We start from the raw sequence: 26292 nt of genomic DNA, 5'->3' as shown, positions 1-26292 counted from the left end.
ACCTGGTGTCCGGATACCCATCAATACCCGTTGATCTTCTACTCAAACATCGTTTATAATACGCGGAGCAAGCTAGTAGCAAGATAATTTCTTATCAAGACACTTCCGCGTGCGCACATGGGTCTGTGAATCCGTACGATATGTGTGTTATAGCAACAGGCAAATGTAGGACTGAAAACGATATTTACTCTGTACAAACTTTATCTACTTAAGAAAAGTTTGCTTTAATACGGACTGAAACACATTTTAAAACATCGCATACGGATATCGTAAAATTATTTATCTAATTTTAATTTTCAATAATATATATATTTTCTTTTCATCACAAAGTTTTAATATTACCGAGCTACAAATCCTTTAATCTGTATTTGACATACGTGAAGGTCGAGAGCCCTTACCACGGAACTATGACGGGTGTTGAGGCCCTATCTCGAGCGCTGATAGTTAAATTTATTCTGCGATACCAGTCTTTCCTGCCGTTATGTATAATACGCTTCACACTTCAGAAATGCTCGCACATAATGACAGGCTGCCCGCGAACTAACGCCACCGTATAGATACACGAAATTCTCCAGTACAGAGAGCTCGCAGTATGTCTGCCGACCGACCCCGTCAATTCATCAGCTACCTATAACTTGCTGAACTACATACGGCACTTACCGGGATCTCACATACCGAAATATTCTCATTTACAAAATTTTCGCATTAGGAATACTTGTGATTCTCCGGGATATCTGAATATTTTGAGATACTTTGATCATTTCTGGATTTAATTACTAAATCATATTTTTACCTGTGATATATTTTTTGTGATGTGATTATTCGAGAGGGTTGATGTGAAATATTGATATATATATATATGTACATAATATAAGCTATTATAACTAAGAGGTACCCTGACATAGGCGCGTGTGATGCACGATCTAAGATTTAAGGACAAAACCATGAATGGATCTCGATACCGTAGCAACGGAAGTGACAGCAAAGACAGTGTTTTCAAGGTGGTTTTGCTTGGATGCCCTGGAGTTGGAAAGACAGGTAAGCTAAACTTACGGAAATTTTTTTTCGCTATTATGATTCAATCTGGAAAATTATTAAGTTGTAAGAATATACATGACGTATGTTATATTTACAAGCGAAGTATTGTATTCTAAATAGTATTTTATTCAGTCTTTCAAAGTAACCAATTACAATCATTTTCATTAAGATTTAAGAGTTTAGAGCTTTACCACACGATGGCTAGTTTACACATAACCTTATACAGGCGTTTGTCCATCTGTTGTTTTGTTTGTTTGTTTGTTTGTTTGTTTGTTTGTAGATGTAATGGTTCATCAACTATATAAGGTCATTAAAAATAAATTCTATGGATAAAAGTGTGTGGGACAAGAGGGGCATACAATCTTAAACGTCACAGAAAAAAATATTGTAGTAGAGCTAAAGAGATATTGATTCTCACTGCACTGAATCTTCTTAAAGCCGTTCAGAATTAGATATTTGGGTCATATTAACCATCTCCTATAACCATTTAGGGGTTTCTTATTTCCCTTACCTCCATAAACAAAATTTATGTGAATAAATATAATCAAAACACTTACAAGATTCTACTTATTCCTAACTGAATATTTGTATATATTTGAATAACATCCAATTACGAGGCCCAATTGCTATAGTGTAATATAACGTGCGTTCTTTGAATATTACTGTAGATCGGATATATAGGAAAATCATAGCTAGATAAGTCTATCGTTAACCTTTGGTGCGAATTTGTTTAATATTGACTCAAAGATCAGGATTTCAATTATTCCATGTCCTCAGACATATTAAGTACCTTACAAGAAGTCTTGGAAATTTCTTCATTGCTTGCATAACATAATTCATTTTAAGGCGAGAAACGTAGAGGAGTTTAGAGAAAACAGTTCAAAACAATGAGGAAACCTCAAACCCCCGCCCCCCCCTGAGTACAATGCACGTCGCTTCCGTCAAATTAAGAACTTTTACTCAACCCTCGAATGTATCATGCAAAGAGTAATACCATTAGCAAGTGGTAATGCGATTTAAATTGTCCAATTTTTTCATAAACTAGACCTCATTTTGTTCAACAGACAGGTTTGAAGTTATTGCCGATGGCTGTACATGAAAAACCCTGCAAGGCTTTGCCAATATTCTCATGGTGAATATGCGAAATGCATTGAATGTTAAATTCTCGTGATTTTGAAAATATTTTCGCTATCTTGAAATATTTTTATTTTTGTATTGAGTATCTCATGCCTATCTCCCCAAGGTAAAAACATAGGCTTTCACGGGATATAAACATTACCGCAATCACTTCCAATGGTAAATTACCACATTGACGGATATGAAACAAATACATTATGCCTAGTCGGGGTCCTCACGGTGCCAAGACCCCGTTGCTATATAGACATTTACAATCATAAAACCCTTCATTTACACAATATATCTGACACTTGGGTATTAGGGCTAGAACACACAGGAATGCTTCTATTTCTTTTATGGCGTCAGAATTGTAATTCTGGAAAAAAATATAATCGTTAACGCAAAATGTCAGTCACGTCACTCCGGAATTAGAACAATGAAAACTATGCGTTGCAAATAACCTCCGGAATAAGTTTATTTTCTTCTTTTAGATACAAATGTATTATTGTGAATATTGTTTTCGATACTGAACAATTGCAATGTTTCCCTGCAGAGGTCTGTCATTTATTGTGACCATGAATATCATAATAGTACGGTTTAGTCCTTAGAATTTGTATACATCAGTACATCACATGACAGAATACTGACTTTTCATTGGCTACATATATGGGTACTATAAGTCGATAGTGCCCGCTTCTCCGGACTTTATCAAATTTGGCGCGAGATTGAACGTGAATAGATTTTGACGTCACTATTACTAGTGCAAACGCAGTCGACAAAAAAGGATGACGCTGACAGGCCCTCCGATCGTGAAATGTTAAGTTTAATATTGAAATTAGCAAAGTAAGATTTAAGTGCTATGTATACCAAAAATGTCCTGCCTTCTCTATCGTATGATAGTGTTGTATCGAGATGGCATAGTATTATAGAATCATTGGTAACTTTTGAGTATGGTCCGATATTGTTGTCGAAGAATGGTAGGCTAATATTCCGTCAACCATTTTCGTATTCAGTGTCAATCACAACAATATCAGTGACGTCACAATAGGTATGCGTTCAATCTCGCGCCAAATTTGATAGTGTCCGAAGAAGTGGACACTATCGCCTCATAGTAACAATTTGTGCAGCCAATGGGAAGTCAGTGTTATGTCATGTGATTTACCAAAACCATAATAACTTAAGATGGCATTCATGGCCCTATGAATACTATTTCTCAATTGGTGGCGTCATCATCATTTTGATGTCATCATTGTAAAAATGGACGCCGTTGTCATATCTTGGAAGAAAGACAACTGTCCTATTCAACAAGAATGCATTACACCCTAACTAATTTGAACTCAGCGTAACCTTTACTTCATCAATGTGCTGTGCTTCATTTTACCCTATTTAGAAAAAATAATGAAATAATTCAACTGCTTTCAGTTCATTCCTTTAGTTTTACTTCTGCTTGCTTCCATCCGGGCCAACAGAACAGTATATAGATTGTGTTGTCTGAGCTTTTTAAAAGTACATGGCCAAATGTTCTGAAAAATGTTTCTATAAACAGTAAACATTTTATGGCATATAGTCTCGGATTAGTTTATTTCCGTTTTAAAACATTTTATAGATATAGAGAATATACATGCAAATGTGTAATAAACGTGTAATACACCTGCAATTGGCTATTATTTCATGATAGAAGAACGTGCTCGTTATTTTGATTACAGCAACATGTTTTAGAACGTTTCATCAGAAGATGAGTGGGAAAATAGACTATTTATGTGTTAACAATATACCTTGCAGATTTTAACAATAATGTTTATTTTCTTGCCCAGCCCTAACGTTTGTTTATAAGGACTACACCTGTGTGAATCATTATAGATTTGTTTTCTTTCTGTTTTTATTACTTTAGCTCTTACGGTGCGCTTTCTGACGAAGCGGTTCATTGGAGAATATTGCCCAACTCTAGGTAAGTAATATTGTTACCCCCCCCCCCCCCCCCCCCCCCCCCCCCCCCCCCCCCCCCCCTGCCCGCTCCCCGCTCCCCCCTCCCCCTCCCCTCGATCTGTGAGAGATATCTATTGTAAGAACAGGATAAGGTAAAAAGTTTTAAAAAGAAATATGCAATCATGGCTTCGTGATGTACATGTTAGACTTTTTCAATTCCGTTTTTTTTTCAGTTTGTATGTTTGCTCGGAAGCTCTAATTTGATTTGGTTAGATTTCTCTAAACCTCCCCGCTATTTTGCTGAACCTACGTTTTAGGCCCCAACCTACAGTATTTTTATAAACACTGTCCCTATCTGCTGCAATTCACATGATAAACTTTCCTTTTATTTCCCTTTTAATTGCAAGGTCTATTCGATTCTAATTACCACGTGTGTTTCGTTCGTTTACCTCATTTCACCCGTCTATAAACATCCTGTGTTAATTCCAATCCTAAGATTGTACTGCACTGACGTATACGCTGTCCCCTGAGATTACCATTACGCGTCATCCGAACGTACTTACACGGTCGGTTACCAAACTGCCACCTGAGGTTACATAGTAAAACCTTTACAAACAGACATTCACAACAAACATCGTTTAAGCCAAACATACCAGCTTCTTGTTACCTCATCAGAACCGAATCGTTCTGTATCTATCTACAAAGGTTTAGATCTACCAGGCACCTGTTTATATGGGCTACGAGTCTCCGTATCATGGCAAGTGTTCCACGAGCCATTTGATGAGAATCCTATTGTAGGTTGATTTGTATGTTCTGGGTAATGATAACAATTTAAAAATCAATTTGTAAGCGTATACGATTTTCTCTATCTTTCCTCTGTTCTATGTCACTCCATGCGTTTTCCTTTTATTACATGTTGGGGGTATACATGTAGTCGGAAATGGCGCGGTGTTAAAACTTCATTTATCTCACTGGACTTACACTTCCGGTAGCCCTTGACGATTTCCTGTGTTGTTCAACGAATGCTCCCAGGATGCATTCAGGATCATAATCATATTTTTTTCCCAAAGAGGATCTATTTTCCACTTGAGCAAAAAAATGGGGAGTCTACCATCATGTAATCGAAATCAAAAACTTCGGAGTATGATGGCATAATTTCTGCTATCATGTTAATTTAATTCGCTTTACCGTAACACGACTTTCTGAGATACTGTAAACATACATCATTTTGCGCAAACAAATTTAAGCGCCTCTCCGAATTTTAACAGATTAGCACATTGATGAATTGGCGCGCTAATAGTATATAGATACTACATTTAGCACAATCCTAATTTAGCGTTATGCTTTTTTAGCGCGAAAAGTGCTAAAATAAAATTACCGTTAAAATAAGATTACCTCTGAAATAAAATTACCTCTGAAATAAGATTACCGCTAAAATAATATTACTACTAAAATAAAATTACCGCTTAAATAAGATTATCGCTAAACTAATATTACTGCTAAAATGAGATTACCGCTAAAATAAGATTACCGTTAAAATAAGATTACCGTTTAAATAAGGTTACCGCTAAAATATGTATATTATGACAAGTCGTGTTGTTTTGTCACTACCGCGACTTTTAACAAAATTTATAACGATATAATGATAATTTAACGAGACCGGCGGTAATAATTTATCTCGACATATATTCTTAAATTTCGTAAAAAAAATCGTGTTACCGTTTGTAAAAGAAGAAAAAAACGCGAGTTGTCGAAATAACTATTTCAAAAGTCGTGTTATGACAACTTGACCTAAATAAACTCAATTTTAGATGGTTTTACAAAAGACATACAAGATATTAGCACTTTTCAAAGCAGGCTAGATAAAGTAGAGCGAAATTGAATTATGCTGTACTTTACAGCTGTTTCGTCCTTCTGGGACTCGTCAGTGATAGGCGGCGGCCAAAATAAAACTAGAAATAGATCAAAAATAATATCAAAATATGCAGGGGGGATTCAGGAGGGGAGAGAGGGAGGTGAGGGGCAAAGGAATTCTATCAGTTTTATTATGTTCAATCAATTCAATAATTCTTGATATTGTTTTTCAAAAGATTATTTAGTACATATTGCTATTATGAACTGTCTTTTTTCGCATGAATTAAGACTTGGCAATCAGGTTAGAAATATACCACCCCAGATCAGATACCAAAGGGTGAGTGAATAAAAAGTACTGAGGGACGTAAAACTGGGAACAAGGGGAAATGTAAACACAAACAAAGGCGTGGAAACCGGAATTGGGAATCCGGAAAAGGGCAATTAAAAAAGTAAATTAAAGGGAAGATAACAAAACAAACGGAGATCACATCAACACAAAAATGCAGCAACTTGCCTCGAAGAAACCAAAAACATGGTATAAAACGTGAATCAAGACGAATAAACCTTGATAACTGTGTAACCAAAACAACGGTTACAACAATGCCACCAACACAAATGAAAAAAAAAAAACACCCAAAAACATAGAAAATTGTATGGAGTTATTCAGGCGATGATAAGCAACCCTCTATGAATAGACATCGCCAAGTGGTCTTGGTTTTCGTTCTAAACTAAATATTGTCGTACGATGAGGGCGAGGAGATTAGAGCTATAGACATGTATTTATTACAGTAGTAAGAATTTAGCAGGTATGGAGATAGGTGTGTTTATACAGAAAACAGTGTTTTATGAGGTGAATCGGTAGCATAGACGTTCAACATAAATACTTTCTCTACCACCCGAGAAGAGTATTTTGTTAAAGGAACACAAACAATTTATATTAATGGCGTTCCTGCTTTGTTGGTTGTTGCTATTGGACTACCCATCAACACATTAAGGTCAATTCAGGATGGCGGCTGCTTTAATGGGACCAACTATGGTCCAGGTTGTAGTGCAATTTCAATGAAATATTGCAGATTCATTGATACGACATCACGTCCGGTAAATTATACTGAAATGTCATGTAGCAGGTTCATTGGCATGACATCACTTCCGGTAAATTATACTGAAATGTCATGTAGCACGTTCATTGGCATGACATCACTTCCGGTAAATTATACTGAAATGTCATGTAGCAGGTTCATTGGCATGGCATCACTTCCGGCAAATTATACTGAAATGTCATGTAGCAGGTTCATTGACATGGCATCACTTCCGGCAAATTATACTGAAATGTCATGTAGCAGGCTAATTGACATGACATCACTTCCGATACATTATACTGAAATGTCATGTAGCAGGTTCATTGACATGACATCACGTCCGGTAAATTATACTGAAATGTCATGTAGCAGGCTAATTGACATGACATCACTTCCGGTAAATTATACTGAAATGCCATATAGCAGGTATGAAATGCCAATAGAAATAAATAAATAAAGTAAAAATTTCAGAGGGGCTTTGACTGGAACGAGAGAAAAAAGTTTATAACCGAAATGGTTTATCATTGTAACATAATTGAATGAAACGAAATGAAAACGCAAAATCTATCGTCTAAAACAACGACACAACCGTGTATGGGCATGGGTCGATATCCCCTATATACTTCAAAAGCACGACCTGTACACAAGTGTCAATGATTGAAGTTGAACTCGAGGTGACCTTAAAGTGAATGCCAATATTAGCCACTAAAAGATTACGTCCCCTTTTAAGTTACAGGTACCAGCGATACTCCGTAATCAATTAAGCGAATTTTAAAGACGATATCATTTCTGGTATCGCTGGAATGTTTTTCAGACGTTTCAAGGGTCAGGGCTGGACAAGCATATCTTACCTTCGAATTGGTCTAAACGGATTTTGACGAATTAGTTACAAGACAATATTAAATCGTATCGTTTTGGCATATTTAGATTATAATACTTTAGAAGGACATACTATCAGGGCAAGAGTTTCCACTGCGGTTCCAACCACGTATATTCTTCTCTGTGATGTATAGGGGTACTTACTCAATGTATACGAATTCGTCCTCTTTTACGTCAGCATTTCTCATAACGACCCCCTTGGGGTTGGTTTCTCAAACGTCTTCTGTTCAGGGGACATTGGCGAACCCTAGAATATAGCTCGCTTTATCGTACTTCACTATGACCATAAAAGGCGACTGAAAGAAATAGTGGTAGATGTGACAATTTTCTTCTGTCTCCATTTTGACAGTTGGGATATTATTTTTTTCCTTTCTTTTCTCATTACTGTCTTTCTATGGTTTGTTTTCCTCTCTTGGCGTCTCCTTGACACCTGTCCCCATGTGACCCTGGCTGTTACGAGGACGTTGAACCCCTGACAAAACAAAACAAAATATTGAAATGTACTAAAAGCTTTTTGCGTTTTGTGCAACCTTATACAATGTACTGTCATTTCACTGACATATCGAAACACTGGGAAATAATTCCAGACTTTCTACCACATATTACAAATGCAATGCGTCACGCAGAAGAACAGAACCGTTGTGTCGCCAGTGGAATTTGAGCCAATGACCTTTCCACCAATAAGCCGTGGGTTACTCCAATATGTTCCTACCAATAAGCCAGGGTAAACCGTCCTACGCTTCCGGCTAAGAATTAGATATGGGTACATCGGGTCACACCATAAAGTGAGAAAGCATTTGTAAAGACTTATCTTGTCATCCTCTCTTATCCATTGATTAACTTGTCATTCAATCGTAACTATTTGTCAAATAGGTGTATTTGAAAGGACATCAGATCAGAGGGAATAGTCAAATCTAAAATAAAGTACAGGGAAACAAAAATAATGATTTTTTTTTTTTTTTTTAGGATTTGTCAATCCTTATTTACACACAATCTCCGATGATTTCTTTTAGGATTTGTCAATTTTAACTGACATACAATCTGCGATGATTTTTTTTAGGATTTGTCAATATTTATTGACACAATCTCTGATGAATTTTTAGGACTTCTCAATTTTTATTGGTCATGCTATATCTAATGAAGATGTACATGTATAGCCACTGCTCAGAAGGGATTTTGTGGAAATATTGTCTAATACGTTGACTATTTAAATATTAGCTGCATTACCTGAACCTATCATTACTCAAAACATGACATGACCCAGTCCGGGTCTTATTCAGGTGTTGGTAGAGATGCCGTCTCGGATATAACGCAGATATTTACATAGTCGGAAGGGATTTCTCTCTTAAAATAATATAACATTTTATAGCGGACCTTGAGCCTTTAATGCCATCCTTACTTTGTTAAAAGTATGTCAGTAGGTCGGGTATCTTTGTTAAACAAACACAAGTATTGATTTGACATTTAAATACCCCGGTAGATGAGCAGCTTTATTAAAATATAACACCGAGTGTATCACAGCGACGCCATGCTTGTTTACAAGGGTATTACGACAAAAGTGTTTTGGTTTTAATAGAATGTTATGGATTAAACAAACCAGGATAAGATACGAATTTGGAGCTTTGTCTTGTCAATTTTAAAGAAGAACTTAAATACTGTTAATTTGAATGATTTTCTACAAGCATTATAAATGTACTTTGATTGTATAAACATTATTCTGCATATCTAAATTTGCTAATTGTGTATGTCATTTTTTACTATCCTTTCAAAGATCATATTTTCTTTTATAGAAACAAAGATGTGGTCCCAGTACAAAATATTTTGCTAATTAAACATTAATCATTATATCATTTGTAAGTATAAAGTTTCTTAAGTTTCATGTTTTATAAACTTTTGAGTATAAAATATACCGCAATACTTACATATAAAGTAAGTGAAGTTTCTCCAGCATATAAGAATTCTGCAAGATCAAATGGAACCCATTTCGTTCCAAATTTTACTTTGGGAATTCCGCATGGTGTATGCTAAATGGTGTTGAACGGTTTGTGGATTTTTATCAGTAGCAATATTTTTCTTTTGACAGATGGCAAATAAACAAAAATGTACTTCAGTAAATACTTTTTAAAATTGTATACACATAATTTCACCACTACAGGAAAACTAGCCCACATTGTCGAATAAGTTTTACCTCCTTTACACATTTCTTCATAATATTTAACAGATCTGTCATTATCGCGTTACAAGCGGCTAGACTTTAGACAAAACTATTTAACGCTTGATAAACGAACATAGATAGAGTTGTTAGCGGGAACGTGTGGGTTTACTGATGCGTGACCCTGCTCGGCTGCTGATGCTGGGATGGAAGCCACGGATCACCGCAACCTGATCCACGTCACCAGACTCCGACAGTTCCTTTATCTCGTCAGCAGGAAGCACGTGCTTGATATTTCATCCTCAATAACAACTTGCTCTGGATTGTCTGTCGTTGGATTAATCCCGGCTCCCATCTCGGGAAATTTATTTTCTATCCCCTTTTAGCCTCACAGCTTAAAAGCCATTCTACAAATTGACTTTGTCTGATTTTTTTATGATAAAGCTATTTCTGTAGCTGTAGGTTACATATAGTCGTTTCTACAAACGAACCATGCAACATTTATCATATATGTTATGCGGTATGGCGCTAAATCAGCTGCTAGCTCCGACTGTCAAAGCATGAAAATAGGAACTAGTGCACGCGAGTGTTTTCCTATCTAGCGCGAATCATGTTGTGACGTCATGTTTTTTGTAGATGATATGCAATGTATAGTGTGGTATTTAACCATCACTGGGAGTTTTCACACATTAATAGCGTTTTGACTTTCGTGTGTCAGAAATGATGAGGGGCTGCGGTGGCCCGAGTGGTTAAGGGGTCCAGACACTTTATCACTAGCCCTCCACCTCTGGGTTGCGAGTTTGAAACCCACGTGGGGCAGTTGCCAGGTACTGACCGTAGGCCGGTGGTTTTTCTCCGGGTACTCCGGCTTTCCTCCACCTCCAAACCTGGCACATCCTTAAATGACCCTGGCTGTAAAACAAAAACAAGCAAACAAACAGAAATGATGGCCAGTTCCCAGACTGGTTGCTATCATTCTGAAACACAGATTCGTAACTTTTAGATCGGAGTAGGATATTTTTGAACATATAGTATGCAGTACGACTCTCCGCCGAGCTTGATGTCTGACACACATGATATCAAACTCTAAAGAATGGAGTTATCTCGTTTGGTTTCTAGATTATTTACATCAAGACACTGTACCATACTTAAATGTTAATATTTATCCCTATCACGATTCACAAACACGAGCTAGTTGTAAGAGAATTGGGGCCGCGGTGGCCGAGTGCTTAAGGTGTCCGGACACTTTATCACAAGCCCTCCATCTCTGGGTTGCGAGCTCGAAACCTACGTGCCTGGTACTGACCGTAGGCCGGTGGTTTTTCTCCTGGTACTCCAGCTTTCATCCACCCCCAAAACCTGGCACGTCCTTAAATGACCCTGGCTGTTAATAGGACGTTAAACAAAAACAAACGAACAAGTAAGAGAGTTATGAACTCTCTGAAAATGGCAATTTGTCAATTGCATACATGTACGTCGACATCGTGTAAAAATGTGGCCGTGCTCTAGAAGTACCTTATCATATTTTGATATCAACATCCCTAGGGCCTTAAAAACGACGAATAAACCCCTAATTGATGGAAAAGCAAATGAACACACGTTTAACACATTTATCTATAGAAGTATCTTTTGTGTATATTCAATGTTATTCGAATTCATTCGACAAACCCCATAAAAAACGTCAGTGTTGCCAAAATGGCGTCTTTTGGTACATTTTATTAACCTAATGTTTTTATTAACCAAATGTTTCATTGGCCAAATGTTTTTCATCGTGGACTCAGGAAAAGATAGCCAAGCATACCAGTAACGCCATGTGTCGCTGCATGCTGAGCACGTGCTGAGGGGTCTACGGGGAGGGGCTATAGGTGAGGGTCGGAGGTGTGGGGGTGCAGATTGGGGAGATACCACGGCAAACAGGTGTATGTTTGATTGATATTGATGAGGTTTTTATGTCAGGGGTTTGGTTTGCTAGAATTCCTGTTAAATCTCATATCGCGATATCGTTTCGTTTGGATGTCGAGGCGCGCGCCTGTGTTAATAGTCTCTAAAAGGCTTTATCTCGTCCGCTTGAAATGTGTAATTGATGAATTTAATGTCAATATAAACGGTATATTAAATTCTGTAAAACACCATCTTCAGTTGATAAGTATCAATGTTGATATATTTCTCGATAGGAAAGACATATATTTTACACAAAGTTGTTCATGTGCTTAATTATAATCCTAGTTGAAAGTGAAGTAAGTAGTAGCCCAATAAAACAAAACGAAACCGGTTTTTTTTTCAAATTGTTCTTGAACACGCATTTGTATAGTCGTCGGCGCTATTTTTGTTTACTGACCTTGAATTCTTCATCAATCGCATTCTTTTTCTCTCTCCCAATACTACATCCTGTTCAATACTCCTATGATGGTTCATCCATTTCTACTTCCTGACAAGTTGATGGAAGACCGTAAGACATGAATTATGACCGCCATCATGATCTCAATGAGAAATATTCCTATACTATTGTCCTTTATTACTGGCCATTTTGATTGAGCTCCTTAGTTGACCTGTCACAACCCCATCTCTTCATTGGAGGACGTGACATTTTTTTCGATTTGACCTAAATTCGCAGGATGGGATATGTCGACCATCGCGTCTTGGGTATTTTTATGAATATATTTCATTCGTTGTCCATGCCTGACCGTAATTTTGTTTATTTGTAAGCTTGAATTATTTTATCATTTTCTCGTTAGTGGTCTGTTTTTCTGTCCAATGATATCTTGCCGCATTCCAGAGGTATGATACAAACTTCCTTGTAATACCGTAATTGATCGCAAATCAAATTTGACATCCTCCGCAGATATTCTTAGATGTTCACGTAGGTATCATTCTGTTAACATTGATCGCTCGTTAACAAGTATACGTCGTGCCTCATAGAACATAGATTGATAAAATCAAGGTATATCTTCATTGTTCCCTACTCTCGACGTATACTACATCCTGTATGCTCAAGGTATATATATCACCTTCATCTCTCGTCTAATTCTACATCCCGTTCCATTGTATCCTAATTTGCCACCAAATTGCATGCCGGGTATTCTGACCTATATACCATGTCACTGGCTAATTTAATTATCCGCGGAATCCCCTTATTGCATTGATCATTAGATTTTGCACGGTATCCATCAATACCTTCATCTCGCATCTAATACTACATCCGGCGAGATAAACCTGTTTTATATTTGTTGTTCGCTTCCATTTTCAATGATAGTTCGGTTCATTTGGTACGTTATACTACACAATCTATGGAGTATTTTTTTTATAGTTCGTTTTCAAAGCGGATATCATATTTTCAAACGTTGAAATCCTGAAACTAATCTTTAAACTCAAAGAAGAATTATGTATGACGTTGTAAGAACGTTTTGATATTTCGTCTTCAAAGCAAAGAATGCAATTCGCTTGATTCGGATTACGTTTTTAAACCCAAAGACAAAACTTCCTCCGTTCGGGCATTGACATCGCCTCGATGAATTGATATATAAAATGAGTCGGTATCTGACTATAAATGGGACACCGCCCGAGATAGTTATCAACAACGATCTTCCCTTAAATTGAGTAGTTATCTTTTTTCTTTGATAAAGAAGGGACCGATAATAACATACTATCTCCCCCTACTGAGATGGTACCCCCATGTCGACGAAAAGATAACAGCTCAATTAAGTCGTAGAACGAGTTTGGTCGCCATATGCTTAACCTCTACCCCACCTAACTAAACATCATTTACTAGAGCCATATTGAGTGTGTTCTTGTATCGGTAATTAACGAATGATGAACAGCGAACATAGGATGATCCATGGCGACTGCACGTGCATACTGAGGAAGCATGTCATGTTTCCATTAAAGACTAATATTTGATTAGAGTGTAATTTTCTGTATAGATATATCTACCGGCTGTATAACTAGTGGGGAAGGTACATGGGGATTTCATTACAGACACCCCAGCAGGGAGAGTATGAATCGGAATTAATACACCGTACCTATTTCACTGTTTAGAAAAGCGTGGGTATATTAAACAAACATAGACAAACTCCACACCTTGTCGACGGAATCAGCAGACGGCCATTTTACGAGCAGTATATATTTTTTATTCGTTGGGAGATCCCATGCACGACTTGTGCCAAGTATTACCTTGTAGCAGTGTACACAAACCCCACCCGTGGACAGGATTTATATATCATAATAGTCACAGCTTGAATGTACTTTATCTATAAAATATGGAGAAACCCGTCAGAAAAAAACCTTGAAACTCCCGTGTAGATGAAACATCACAGAGATTTGGGTTTGTTTTAGTTTTTTCATGTCCACGTTATCTTAAACAGCACGTAAAACTCACCCATATAGAGTTTAAGTATTACAAATGTTTGAAAACGTATACATATAATAACCAAGAAAACCCTTAATCTCCAGAACGTTTGATAGAAATGCTTCTTATCTAGTATGGCACGTGTCAATTTATCTTGTTAGTGAAAGATCGCGTTATAGATAATAGATTGGAACTGGAGAAATAAAATTATGCATCAGATTGAAAATGAAACAGTTTGATCACATCATGACGATGTCGGAAACGCACTTAATGTGAAATTAAAAAGGCACTGGTTTCTTCCGCCATTTTGCCTCAGAGCCTCATAATTTCCGTTTTTTCCGAATCCGAGTTCGGGTTTAGTACATTTTAAAGGGGCATTATTTCGTTTGAATAAAGTTTAGGTCGCCAAGAGGGAACTTAATGGAAAATATGTTTTTCCCCATGTAGTAAAAGATATAATCTTTACATCAATACGGCAGTTTTACTCTCAAGATAAACCAAAGTTCTTCAAGTATTAGATCGTAAAAATCTTAATTCGCCCCGAATTATCATTAATTACCGCAAAGACAGGCGGTATTTTTGTACGATTTGCAACTTTTCTGTACATTTCACTGTTAATTTCATAACAAGTTGGCACAAACACTCATATAATCCTTGTTCGGACATAAAATTTCATCAATAGAAATTTTGCATGTTTCTGCTGTCCAAACGAAGGAATGCCCCTTTAACAGGGATTAAATGCAATGCAAAGGGCATCTATATTGCCTTGTTAGATATAATCCTTGTAATTATAATTCTGGTAGATATGGCCAGACGAATTATCATTGATAGGTTTCTCAGACATTGCACTTGTTTTCAAACTGCGTCTTTTTTAAATGGTACAGAGAGGAACACGTGTTGCCTTTCAATAAAACGGCATTGTTTACAGCTCCCACTAGAGAATATCCTAGTTTGTGTTGATACACTGAATAGGGAAGGTATGGTGTCGCCACCTGTCTGTACAAGTCAAGAACAACAACGTCGCCACCTGTCGGTACAGGCTCTACATGCAGGGGTATGGTCCTCCTCCTCCTCCTCGTCGTCGCCGCCGCCGTCGCTGCTATTAGTACACGAACTGTACCTGACTGTACAACAGCACCTGACAAATCTAAGGTTATTGGCCCATTACAACCCCACTGTTCTTTCTCCCTACCATCGTTCGCTTGTCTTACACTTCTGATGAACACAGCCTTTGGTACTTAGCTCGGCTGTTAGGAACGAAATGCTTTACATGATTTGGTTATTTGCCGAACTGTTGAACATGTTTTACAAGTTTCCCTTTCTTATCAGCAGATTCATGTAAATGACGTCAGTGATAGTTGTGTAGTTTTGCTGATCATGTTCGAGGACGCGAATCTGTAGAATATTCATGTTAATGACCTCAGTGGTAGTTGTGTAGTTTTGCTGATCATGTTCGAGGACGCGGATCTGTAGAATATTCATGTTAATGACGTCAGTGATAGTTGTGTAGTTTTGCTGATCATGTTCGAGGACGCGGGTCTGTAGAAAATCCATGTTAATGACGTCAGTGACAATTGTGTAGTTTTTGGGTTTGAACACTAAATTGACCCCCATATCGCGTTTGGGTTCATCTCAGGATACGTATCCATGCAGCGCTTAGTGTAAAGATATCTGACATGATATCCACACGCAAAATTACGATGTATCAAGCGAGTTTCCTATCCGTTTAAAACTATAATTTAACATCTTATTGTTTTAAAACTATATTATTGCCGTCCTATTGTTTTAAAACTATATTGTTGCCGTCCTATTGTTTTAATACTATATTGTTGCCGTCCTATTGTTTTAAAACTATATTATTGCCGTCCTATTGTTTTAAAACTATATTGTTGCCGTCCTACTGTTTTAATACTATATTGTTGCCGTCCTATTGTTTTAAACCTGTACTTTAACATCGTATTGTTTTAAAACTATATTTTTACTGTCCTATTGTTTAACAACTATATTATTACCGTCTATTGTTTAATCATCGGTCTGTACCGAGGTGTATGCGTTTGTTTTGATGGTATCGGCTTTGTCTGACGTCATAATGGCGCCAATTTTGTTGTCTGCATTAGTGGGGGGTGAAAATACTAAACTAGTGACAATCGTTCCGCTGAAAAAAAACATCATAAATAAGAGCTATGACATTTGACATTTCCTTCTAAAGCCGAATGTTAACCACGCTTTGCTTTAAAAAAAATTCCCGTTCCATGCATGACCATTTCAAAGATGCAAGTTTTTGGAGTGGAAAATATGAATGAAGCATCACAAGGACGTGGTACATGGAAATGAAAATATTATCAAAATAAGGAGGAAATTTTTCACAAAATTTCAGCGAATTGCTTACATTGACAAAAACCGGAACGCAAGAGAGCAAGACTTTTTATGACAAGACATCAATGTCAACGCATTGTCTCCAACTCCGTAGATCTTCGAACAAGTAATTTACTTTGTTTAACGTCCTATTAACAGCCAGGGTCATCTAAGGACGTGCATGGCTTTGGAGGTGGAGGAAAGCCGGAGTACCCGGAGAAAAACCACCGACCTACGGTCAGTACCAGGCAACTGCCCCAGGTGGGTTTCAAACTCGCAACCCAGAGGTGGAGGGCTAGTGATAAAGTGTCGGGACACCTTAACCACTCGGTCACCGCGGCCCCCCTCGAACAAGTGAACTCAACGGTCTTTTAGTAATCGTATGACTGACAGGTCCACGTGTTCGCTCCTTAACAAATCATCAGGCTATTTTTAGCACATGATAAACAAAACACGTGAGCCAATTCCAAAAACAAACAAAAGCAAAAACAACCAAGAATCCATTGCGCCATTTGAAACCGGAAACATTTTGAAAAACGTAAATCGACGAAGACAAAAATTAAGAAGCTAAAAAAGTAAAAATGATAAAAAATCTCATTTCTCAATGGCTGCAGTAGGCATCAAGGCTTTTTTCAGAGAATCAAAAAAGCAAAACATTTAGAATTAACTCTTTTCGACCTCCCACTTACAAATAAACAGCTGTAAATAAAACATATATTATCACTTTGTTTTGCCTCTTCCACAAATAAGTAAACACATTATATGCAGTACATGGCATGTACTTTTCGTCGTCGGTTTCAAAATTAAAATTGGTAAGATTCTTTTCTTTTTTTCCTCAGTTTTACAGATTCAATCTCTTTCGTGAAGTTTCCTTTTTGTGTACTTTACATTCTGTGTATCATTACTTTCAACGTCAGCCAGTCGTTACTATTAATATCCAACATGTCCGACATGTTCAAACGTCGTTAGGCGTCGAGTAAATTATTGAGCAATTTGGATGCGTAGATGGGACAAAGAAAATGATATGTTAGGTAAATAGACGGTTACATTACTTTGATATTTTAACTCAAAATCAATCGAACTTAGGCTAAACAAGAAAGAAGAAAAAAAATCTGCATGAAGAAAATAGAAATGTACGTACCATGTTCATTATACAAAGACAATAATAGAAATAATTCCGGAACGGTACATGCATGTGTCTTTTGGTTCATTGCTGACATCCGCCATGCAATGTCTAGTCGGGTGATGTGAAGTCCTCAAAATGGGAACCAGGGCAGTAACTTTTCTCTAAAAATCTTACCGATTGCAACTACAATGTACAAACTAATTTTGCTGTAAACATTTAAGGCGTATTGGCGAGCCATGAAGTCTTGGCTCTCAATTGAAGTGGAGATATGCCCTGTTCCGGAAAAGCACGCCTCTTCATTATCCAACCTGAGTTAAATGCATCCTACTTGATATTTAAAGTTTCGAAATTTTATATATTTCCCTTCATATTCTACAACGTTACATCCTTCCCTTTTCGGTGTATTTCCGTCTTTTTTTCTTTGTATTTTACTCCGATATTCCGTCTGTCAGCAGTTTCAAGCTAAAACTCAATTTTAGAGTCCCAGGAAGATAGCTAATTGGTTATTAAATTTACAACATACACGAAAATACCATTAAAAACCATCGCTGGCACTCTGACTTGCTGAGGAGGTGTTGCCCGTGCGTGGAGAGGTGAAAACATCCCGACCTGACATATTATACTCGATAACAACTGTCAGCCGCCATCTTCCCACTGTTCGAGTTCCTCGTCTCTGCTCATTCACTGATAAATCTGACGCTCATCAGCGCCGAAGTTTCCGATCGCTGTCCGTCAAAACTAGACATAGTAGAAAGGTTTGGCAGCACTTCAACATGCCAATTTCACTTTCTAAGTTTACATCAATAAGCTGTATCGCCGATCTGCCCCGAATAACACTTGACCTATATTCGTTATCATGTCTCAAAGTTTGATGCACTTGCGTGGATGAAAGGAAGCACCGCATAATGAAATAACAAACATCGTTCTACATAGATATTGATAACGTAATGCCGTATCCACGAAACAACGTTCATATAAAAAATGATCTAATAAAAATTATTTTACATTACCTTATTACAATAAGGATTGAATTGAAATTATCCCAGATTTTGTTTTCATATTTTTTTTTTTTTTTTGAACAATCAATGTCTAAAGTACATGCATTATAATTACTTGTAACATTTTTTTTAAATCACCAAAAGTGTAACTTTGATATATAAAATTACATATCTATATTGATTTTGTCTTGTTTAATGTCCTATCAACAGCTACTTGTACAGTCATTAAAGGATAACAAAGTAATTGAAAACCTAATTAGCCTCACTAAAGTCCCCGAAATTAAATAAATATTGATAAACAAAGAGCAATATTAGATCTTCTCAAGTAAACATAAAACCTATTTTACATATTCTTTAAAATTGATAATTGTCTTACTATACTGAAATAAATAACATTGCATGCCGATAATGATATTAGCTCTCATTTCAGTATAATCCTGTTGAATCCTAGAAAATATTGACCTATATTGAGAAAATTAGAAAATTAAAAAAAGAAAAAAACCACCACATGGGACCACACTAGCTCAGTCAGTTAAGTATCAGGCGCTTCCTCTGAGTGTATGGTTTGACTCCTATACTCTCTGGAGTTCCTCAGATAACAGAAATAATGGACGATAGTGTGATAAGATTGTCTGTGGACAGGAAACTTAAATCTTATTCATCAACTACTAGGTGACTTCGTCTTAAAATGACCCTGGTTGTTAAAGAAAGAAAGAAAGAAAGAAAGAAAGAAAGAAAGAAAGAACATACGACCTGTTACGTACAGATATACCGTATGCTGAGTGATATAGACAATAGATACGGTAACAAGTCAGGGAGGCTAAATATAGAACACTTGGGGAGCCATTCCACATTTCTTACTTTTCCCTCGGTTAATAAATTCTCTCGTGTTAATAAAACCATGTATATACCTTATCAAAAGGTAATAATTGTATAATTTATGTGATGTATCGCGTAATATTCACATTATAAACAATCTCCCAGGTGTTGAATATAATAAAATACAGAATCCCAGTCTTAATTTGCACCTACCTGGTGCCAAAGCGTTTACGAGGCACCTAATTACACACGAATTGCACTGTAAGTCAAACTGATGGCTTTCTCAGATTGCGTTTTCCTCAACTCTCCTGTATTTTACCCACATAGTCATTTAGAGCTTCCTTTCGTGCTTTGTTGCTACATGTATACGTACGATAAAATTTGTAACGAACTTGCTTGTTTTTTCGAGTTCAGTTAGTACTGAATAGTGTCTAGAAGGCGCCATGATCCAGGTCGTGTCGTCACCTCGACCGACACATATGTCACTTGTCTTCTCGTGGTGTCCTCACATATGCCATGACACAGATTCTATTTTGACGTCACAACACTTCTGATGACGTCACGGCAGTAACAAGAACAATTTGCCTTATCATGGCGTCGCGAAAAATAGGTAGCATATCGTGTATTAACAAATATGACGATTGAAACCATGAACAAATGAACGGAACTGAAATAGTTCAGAGGTCATGCGACGATTAGACATGTTAGATAACATGGAAAGGAAATAATCATATGACGTCATGTCGACAGACGATGCCACAGTGACATGAGAGTTTGCTACAGTTTACATGTATCTTTTGAAAAAGTAAGTGCATGCACACTGGACAGCGTCGTCCACAGGGGCCTGATGATTTTTAGTTTACATGTATTTGGACTTTCTCTGGTGCATGTGTAAAGCATATTTTCAGGGGCTAGATTAAAATTTGTTTAAAATGATACCCCGGTGCCCCTCGTTATATTGAACATTGGGGGTGTCATTTTTATCGAATTTTTCGGGGGGGGGGGGGGGGGGGGGCTAGATTAAAATTCGTTAAAAATGACACCCCGATGTTCCTCGTTATAATGAACATAGGGGTGTCATTTTAACCGAATTTTACCGAATTTTGATCTAGCCACCAAAAACGTCTAAAAATGTGCTATACACGCCAGGTAAGACCCAAATACATGTAGACTGTTAAAATTCTCAGGCCCCTGTGGACGATGCTATCGAGTGCGCATGCACTTACTGTTTCGGGTGACATTTTAACTAGGTCAGCTCTCCAAACCTGGAAACACTTTCCAATGGAACGTTAATATTGTAAAAGTGCATCACTTTAATGAGTCCCTTGTTCCGTATGATGTAACTTTGATGTAATGGAAAAAGCCCAAAAATAATTAACATATTACATTTCAAAGGTATCGTACAGAGGCTGAATCCAAATCGATACGCTTATATACATATATCTGTACCTGTTTTAACGAGGAACAGATTTTGGTTCTATAACGGGTTGTAGAACCACGTGATTACCCAATGATTAAGTGGGCCAATTTACAAAGTACAGCAATATCAAGCACCTATTAAACAGTTTGAGATCTATCTTAGTGAAATTGATGCTGACCGATATGTGCTATATGTAGATATAAATTTATATGAAGTTGGTCTTAAAAAGGAGTTTAACAGCATTTCGTGGGATTAATTCCAATTTTCGTTAACAAGACTTAATCCTTGCTAAGGATTTATTGTTTGTCAAATATGTTGATTGAAATATGTATAGTTGTATGTTGTCTGTATGACCGTGACTTGATAAGAACATAAATCATAAATAGATTATTTTTCGATTGCATGGAATGGGTTTTAATTCCGTCATCCGGATGAGAAGAGTTGAATTAAAGTTCTCATCCCATGTTATAGATTATCTGTGTAGGGTTTTCGATTCCGCTATTTTCTGTTCGACTGGAAATAAATGGAACTATGGTATGGTTAGATTTTGTTGGGGGTCGTCAGAACGAGGCCATGGCTTTCAGTTCCAATGGAGGCAAAGGAACTATGGTATGGTTAAATTTAGTTGGTTTTGAGATCGTCAGAACGAGGCCCTAGCTTTCAGTTCCGAAGGAGACAAATAGAATTATGGTTAAATTTAGTTGGTTTGGAGATCAAAAGAACTAGGCCCTGGTTTTCAGTTCCAATGGAGGCAAAGGAACTATAGTATGGTTAAATTTAGTTGGTTTGGCGATCGTCAGATCTAGGGCATGGCTTTTAGTTCCGAAGGAGACAAATAGAACTATGGTTGAATTAAGGTGGTTCTGAGATCAACAGAACTAGGCCACGAATTTCAGTTCCGAAGGAGACAAATAGAAATATAGTATGGTTAAATTCAGTCGGTTTGAAGATTAACAGAACTAGGCCATGGTTTTCAGTTTCGATGGTGACAAATGGAACTATGGTTAAATTAAGTTGGTATGGAGATCAACGGAACTAAGCCCTTGGTTTCACGTCCGATGGAGACAAATGGAACTAGATTTTAGTGCCTTGTTCTCTTTTAGCTTCTTTTAACGAGCCTTTCTAAACATATGTTTGTAAACATATGCCATTACTTTTCCAGAATACCTTAATTCCCATCTCATTTTAATGTTGTTCTACGTGTTGATTATTAAAGTTTTAAAATGATTTGTTGATGCGATGTTCTATTAAACTTCAGTTGAATAATATGTTTTCTTTTTAATATTACAGAAAGTATTTATAAATATCGGACGAACTTTGACGACGATGAGGTCAAGATGGAGATTCTAGACACAGCTGGTCAGGTCAGTAAAAATACATCAACAACAAAACAGAAAAAAAAACAAGACAAAAAAAAATATAAAAAAAAATAATAAAAATAAAAATTATTTAAAGCACATTGTTGCGTACTTTTCTCTCATGTCACATGAACTTTGTATAATGTGATGTGTTATTAAGCGGCATACTTGATCTATTTTTAGACAAAGCCAATTTGTGGCAGTAAGCCATGAAGGTCATACATGTATATTGCGAGGTTATTGATATATATGTTTACTTAGCAAAGAATATGATGTTAAATCCGGTTATATATGAAGTAAACAAATTAATACACAGAAGATACATGACATTAACCGAAATGTTACATTAAACAACATGACATTATGCGGAGCCTATCAACTGTACTGTGTATAGGTCGGTAGGATAGTACAAACGTTGGACCGTCGAACGACAGCTGACGTTTGCCCACGCACTTGTAGTTCCTCATTAGCTAGATTAGAGGAAACATTCCACGTGGTTAATTGACAAGGTCAAAGCCCTTACTACGGTCGTTACGAGTTGACAAGACGGGAAAAGAATTCTAGCATTCATGAATATGAGAGATGACTCCTTACCGAAACCAAAGATAACTTAGATGTTTAGGTTGGTTTGATATCGTTCAAAGTCCTATCAAGCAGTGCGATACCTACTTGAAAGTTATAGTGGCATTTCACTGAAACGTCATGTCACATGCGCATTGGAATGACGTCACTTCCGGTCCGTTTTACATAGATACATAGATTTATTCTGAAAGCATACATAAAATCTGTACAGGATTTACGTCCTTTGATTGTCAGCTCGTAATTGAGTTATTGAAATAATAAATAATTGTTTAGTTCACAGCTTGATTTTGCATTTACAACATCAAATGTAAGACTATTCCAAATATCCACAATTCTCTGCATGGAACGATTATTTTCTGACATCTAATCTTGAGAATCCTTTATGTATTTTAAAGTTATGTCCGCAGATGGATTGGCCCTACATTTACGGAAAACAATTTCGCGACTTCCCCGTCATATTTTCCGGAGGTGATTTTATAGACCTCAATCATGTCTCCACGAGACATTATACGTTATACTGACACCGGAACGAGCCAGCCATAGTTTCGTTTTCCATTCATTAAGTGTTAGTAGAATTCACCAAGTGCCCCTTTAATACTTCGGTATAGCACAGCCTGTGAGACAAAACCCATTACCTTCCTCACGTTGGCGAACACTTAACTAAGGTCAAAAGTTAGACATTTTCAAGTGAGATGTCAGAAGGAAAACAGTTGTTTAGAAGGAGAGAATATATCAGATCCCAAATTTAGTCGCCTCTTAAGATTATATGCAATTGCTATGCCCTACATGTAGGACAAGTGAAATTAAGGATACGTACCAATTTATATGGATTTATTGGATATCTGTTTCTTGTACAAGGATTTGTGGATTCCGTTATACGACAACCCTATTCATATAGAGCTAAATGCAGGTCAAAGCTACCCATCCCAAACGTCTTTCTTTAATTAAATTGGACATACATATGTATTATCCAATAAAGACTCGTGTAATAAATGTTCTTTCTTTGGAATGTTGCAGATGGAAGAAGGATGGAAGGACGGATACGCATTGTGGGGGGACTGTTTTGTGTTTGTGTATTCAATAACGGACAAAGACAGTTTTGACGAGGTCATTAACATCAAAAGACAAGTCGAGAATGTGCGTCATTCCACCGCCATCAGTGGTATCCTGGTTGGCAACAAGTCAGACTTGCTTCACGACCGTCAAGTTCCGGTCAATCATGGCATGGAATTGGCGGACGAAATTGGCTGTAAATTCTACGAAGTATCCGCCGCTGACTGGACACAAGTTTCCGTGATCACAGATATGTTCCAGGACTTATTTCGAGAGTGCAGGCGAGCTAAAAACGCGCGTGAGGGACGTCAGAGGAAGGCGAGTTCGTCCCTTCGTTTCAAACAAGCTATACAAAAAGTTATTTCCGGGAAGACCCCCGCTCGACGAACACTCAGTGCGTGATTGGTGCGGGTTGATGTTTTTATGTGATATTCATTTAATTCCATGGATTTTATTTAAATTATTCGACATTTTGAAGGATAATTCTGCCCAATATATCCAGATTAAAAACAACATTGATGTCTTACTACGCATGAGCAGCGCCCGCTTCCGGTCTGACATAACCCGCCAGACATTTGGCAACATCTTATACAGGTAAATATGGAGACAACATGTTAACACAGTAACATACAATATGTTTAACGCTGATATGTTCATGATAAAGAAATGACGAACATTTAGAGTATATATTTATCTATAGCAATAATTTAACGTATAACATTTGTAAACATAGAAACAATGAAAATATTTAAATAAGTTCAGTTCATTACAACAGTGTATGATATAGAAAGCATGTCATGTTCTCTTTGACGGCAGCAAATTTACGGCATTATCATTATTTTTCTTATTTATTCATTGATTTATTCATTTTACTTATGTATCTAATCTATGCAAAAGATAAATACTGCCTCGTTTATTTCTTATAAAATTCTCCAAATATTGACAGTTAGCCACGGCCAGAGTTATTAATTTTTGACCGGCTTAGTGAAAATAATATCTGCTGAAAAAAATATGATGAACTAAAATGAAAACGAATGTACATACAATCGTCTTATATCAGATATCATTATTTTTCAGAAATCGCAGAATTCGTTTTAAGCTTCCTTTTTACTCCGGCATGAAGCTTTCCAGAGTGCTGGTGTACTGTAGAGGACGGCTATTCTCAACAACGTGATCTGTTTATCTTACGGAAGGCATTATTCACAAGCTTTCAGGAATATATAAAGAAATCTAAAACTAATGTATTTTTTAATCTGGATCATGAGACGTACAACGAACTCGTCTTGCACGTGAAGCGCACGAGATAATGCGTAATTTTACACGCGCTATCCACGACTTCATTAGTGTTTCGTTTTGTATACGGGTTACCAAGAGTGAAAAGAATAATCTATAGCAGAAGTTGGATGTTGGAATTCGGCTTTGAAGTCAAATTATGTGAATGTATCGTGTTTAAGGACGTATTCAACCTGTAACTTACACACCTCCATACACAGAAGAGTTGAGCAATTTAGGAAATTCCTGTCAAATACTTTTATAAATCATGGTTATTCGGATTGCTTTTGCAAGGGTTATAATATACACAATGACTTATCGAATTGTTCTTTGAAGGGAGTTAACTCTGATACTATTTAAGTATGGAATTATATGGTAGCATATACCCTTAACTGAAACACGGACGAGACATTGGACGCATCTTAGATGCGTCCCACAGTATACATGGCTGTTGGTGTCTATAGAATGTAAAGTGTTCGGACGAACAATGACTACCAAGTCTTTCATGGAAAGTAGATCGTCTGGAAGAATACATTTCATTTCAAATCCCATTTGTGAGACGCAGTTCAAAACAAATACCAGTCGGGTTTTGTGGACCTTTGTGAGACTTTAACAAAAACGACAGTGTATCCGGAAATGGGAATCAGTATATAAAACGGACGTCACGTCTAGAGCTTCAATCTGTGCCTCGTTTTGGGGTTGAAGCGGAAGTCTAATAGCGTAACGAATCAGACTATGAAAAATGGTCAAATAAAAGCCATAATTATTTATTTGGAGAAAAATATTAATTGTCAGACAGAATTGCTGATTCAGCGATTGCGAATAAGTATGCTGGAACAAACCGCCCTTGAGACGACCTTTACGGTGAACATGTGATACTTTTTTGTGAGAGAGTTGATGATTAAAATTAATTAACAAGC

At 37.0% G+C, this 26292-nt stretch overlaps 1 protein-coding gene across 1 annotated transcript; it reads left to right on the top strand.

The window, feature by feature from the left end:
* Positions 1-308: 308 nt before the first annotated feature.
* LOC117326867 (ras-related and estrogen-regulated growth inhibitor-like) lies at positions 309-26292 on the top strand. Its single transcript, XM_033883653.1, has 5 exons — positions 309-1038; positions 4046-4102; positions 22398-22471; positions 24065-24694; positions 25178-26292. Exons 1-4 carry the CDS (start codon positions 915-917, stop codon positions 24500-24502), a joined length of 693 nt encoding a protein of 230 aa, XP_033739544.1. The 5' UTR covers positions 309-914; the 3' UTR covers positions 24503-24694; positions 25178-26292.

Source organism: Pecten maximus, chromosome 5, assembly GCF_902652985.1.
Source record: "Pecten maximus chromosome 5, xPecMax1.1, whole genome shotgun sequence".
NCBI classification, from domain to species: domain Eukaryota; kingdom Metazoa; phylum Mollusca; class Bivalvia; order Pectinida; family Pectinidae; genus Pecten; species Pecten maximus.
Note: the sequence above shows the minus strand (reverse complement) of the source record. Positions and strands in the feature narration are given on the sequence as shown.

Bases quoted from the DNA above. Each gene is read 5' to 3' on its own strand.
- LOC117326867 (XM_033883653.1), top strand. From the start codon at position 915: ATGCACGATCTAAGATTTAAGGACAAAACCATGAATGGATCTCGATAC. The intron at 4,103-22,397 runs GTAAGTAATATT...TTAATATTACAG, and splicing joins AGAATATTGCCCAACTCTAG to AAAGTATTTATAAATATCGG. The intron at 22,472-24,064 runs GTCAGTAAAAAT...GGAATGTTGCAG, and splicing joins TTCTAGACACAGCTGGTCAG to ATGGAAGAAGGATGGAAGGA.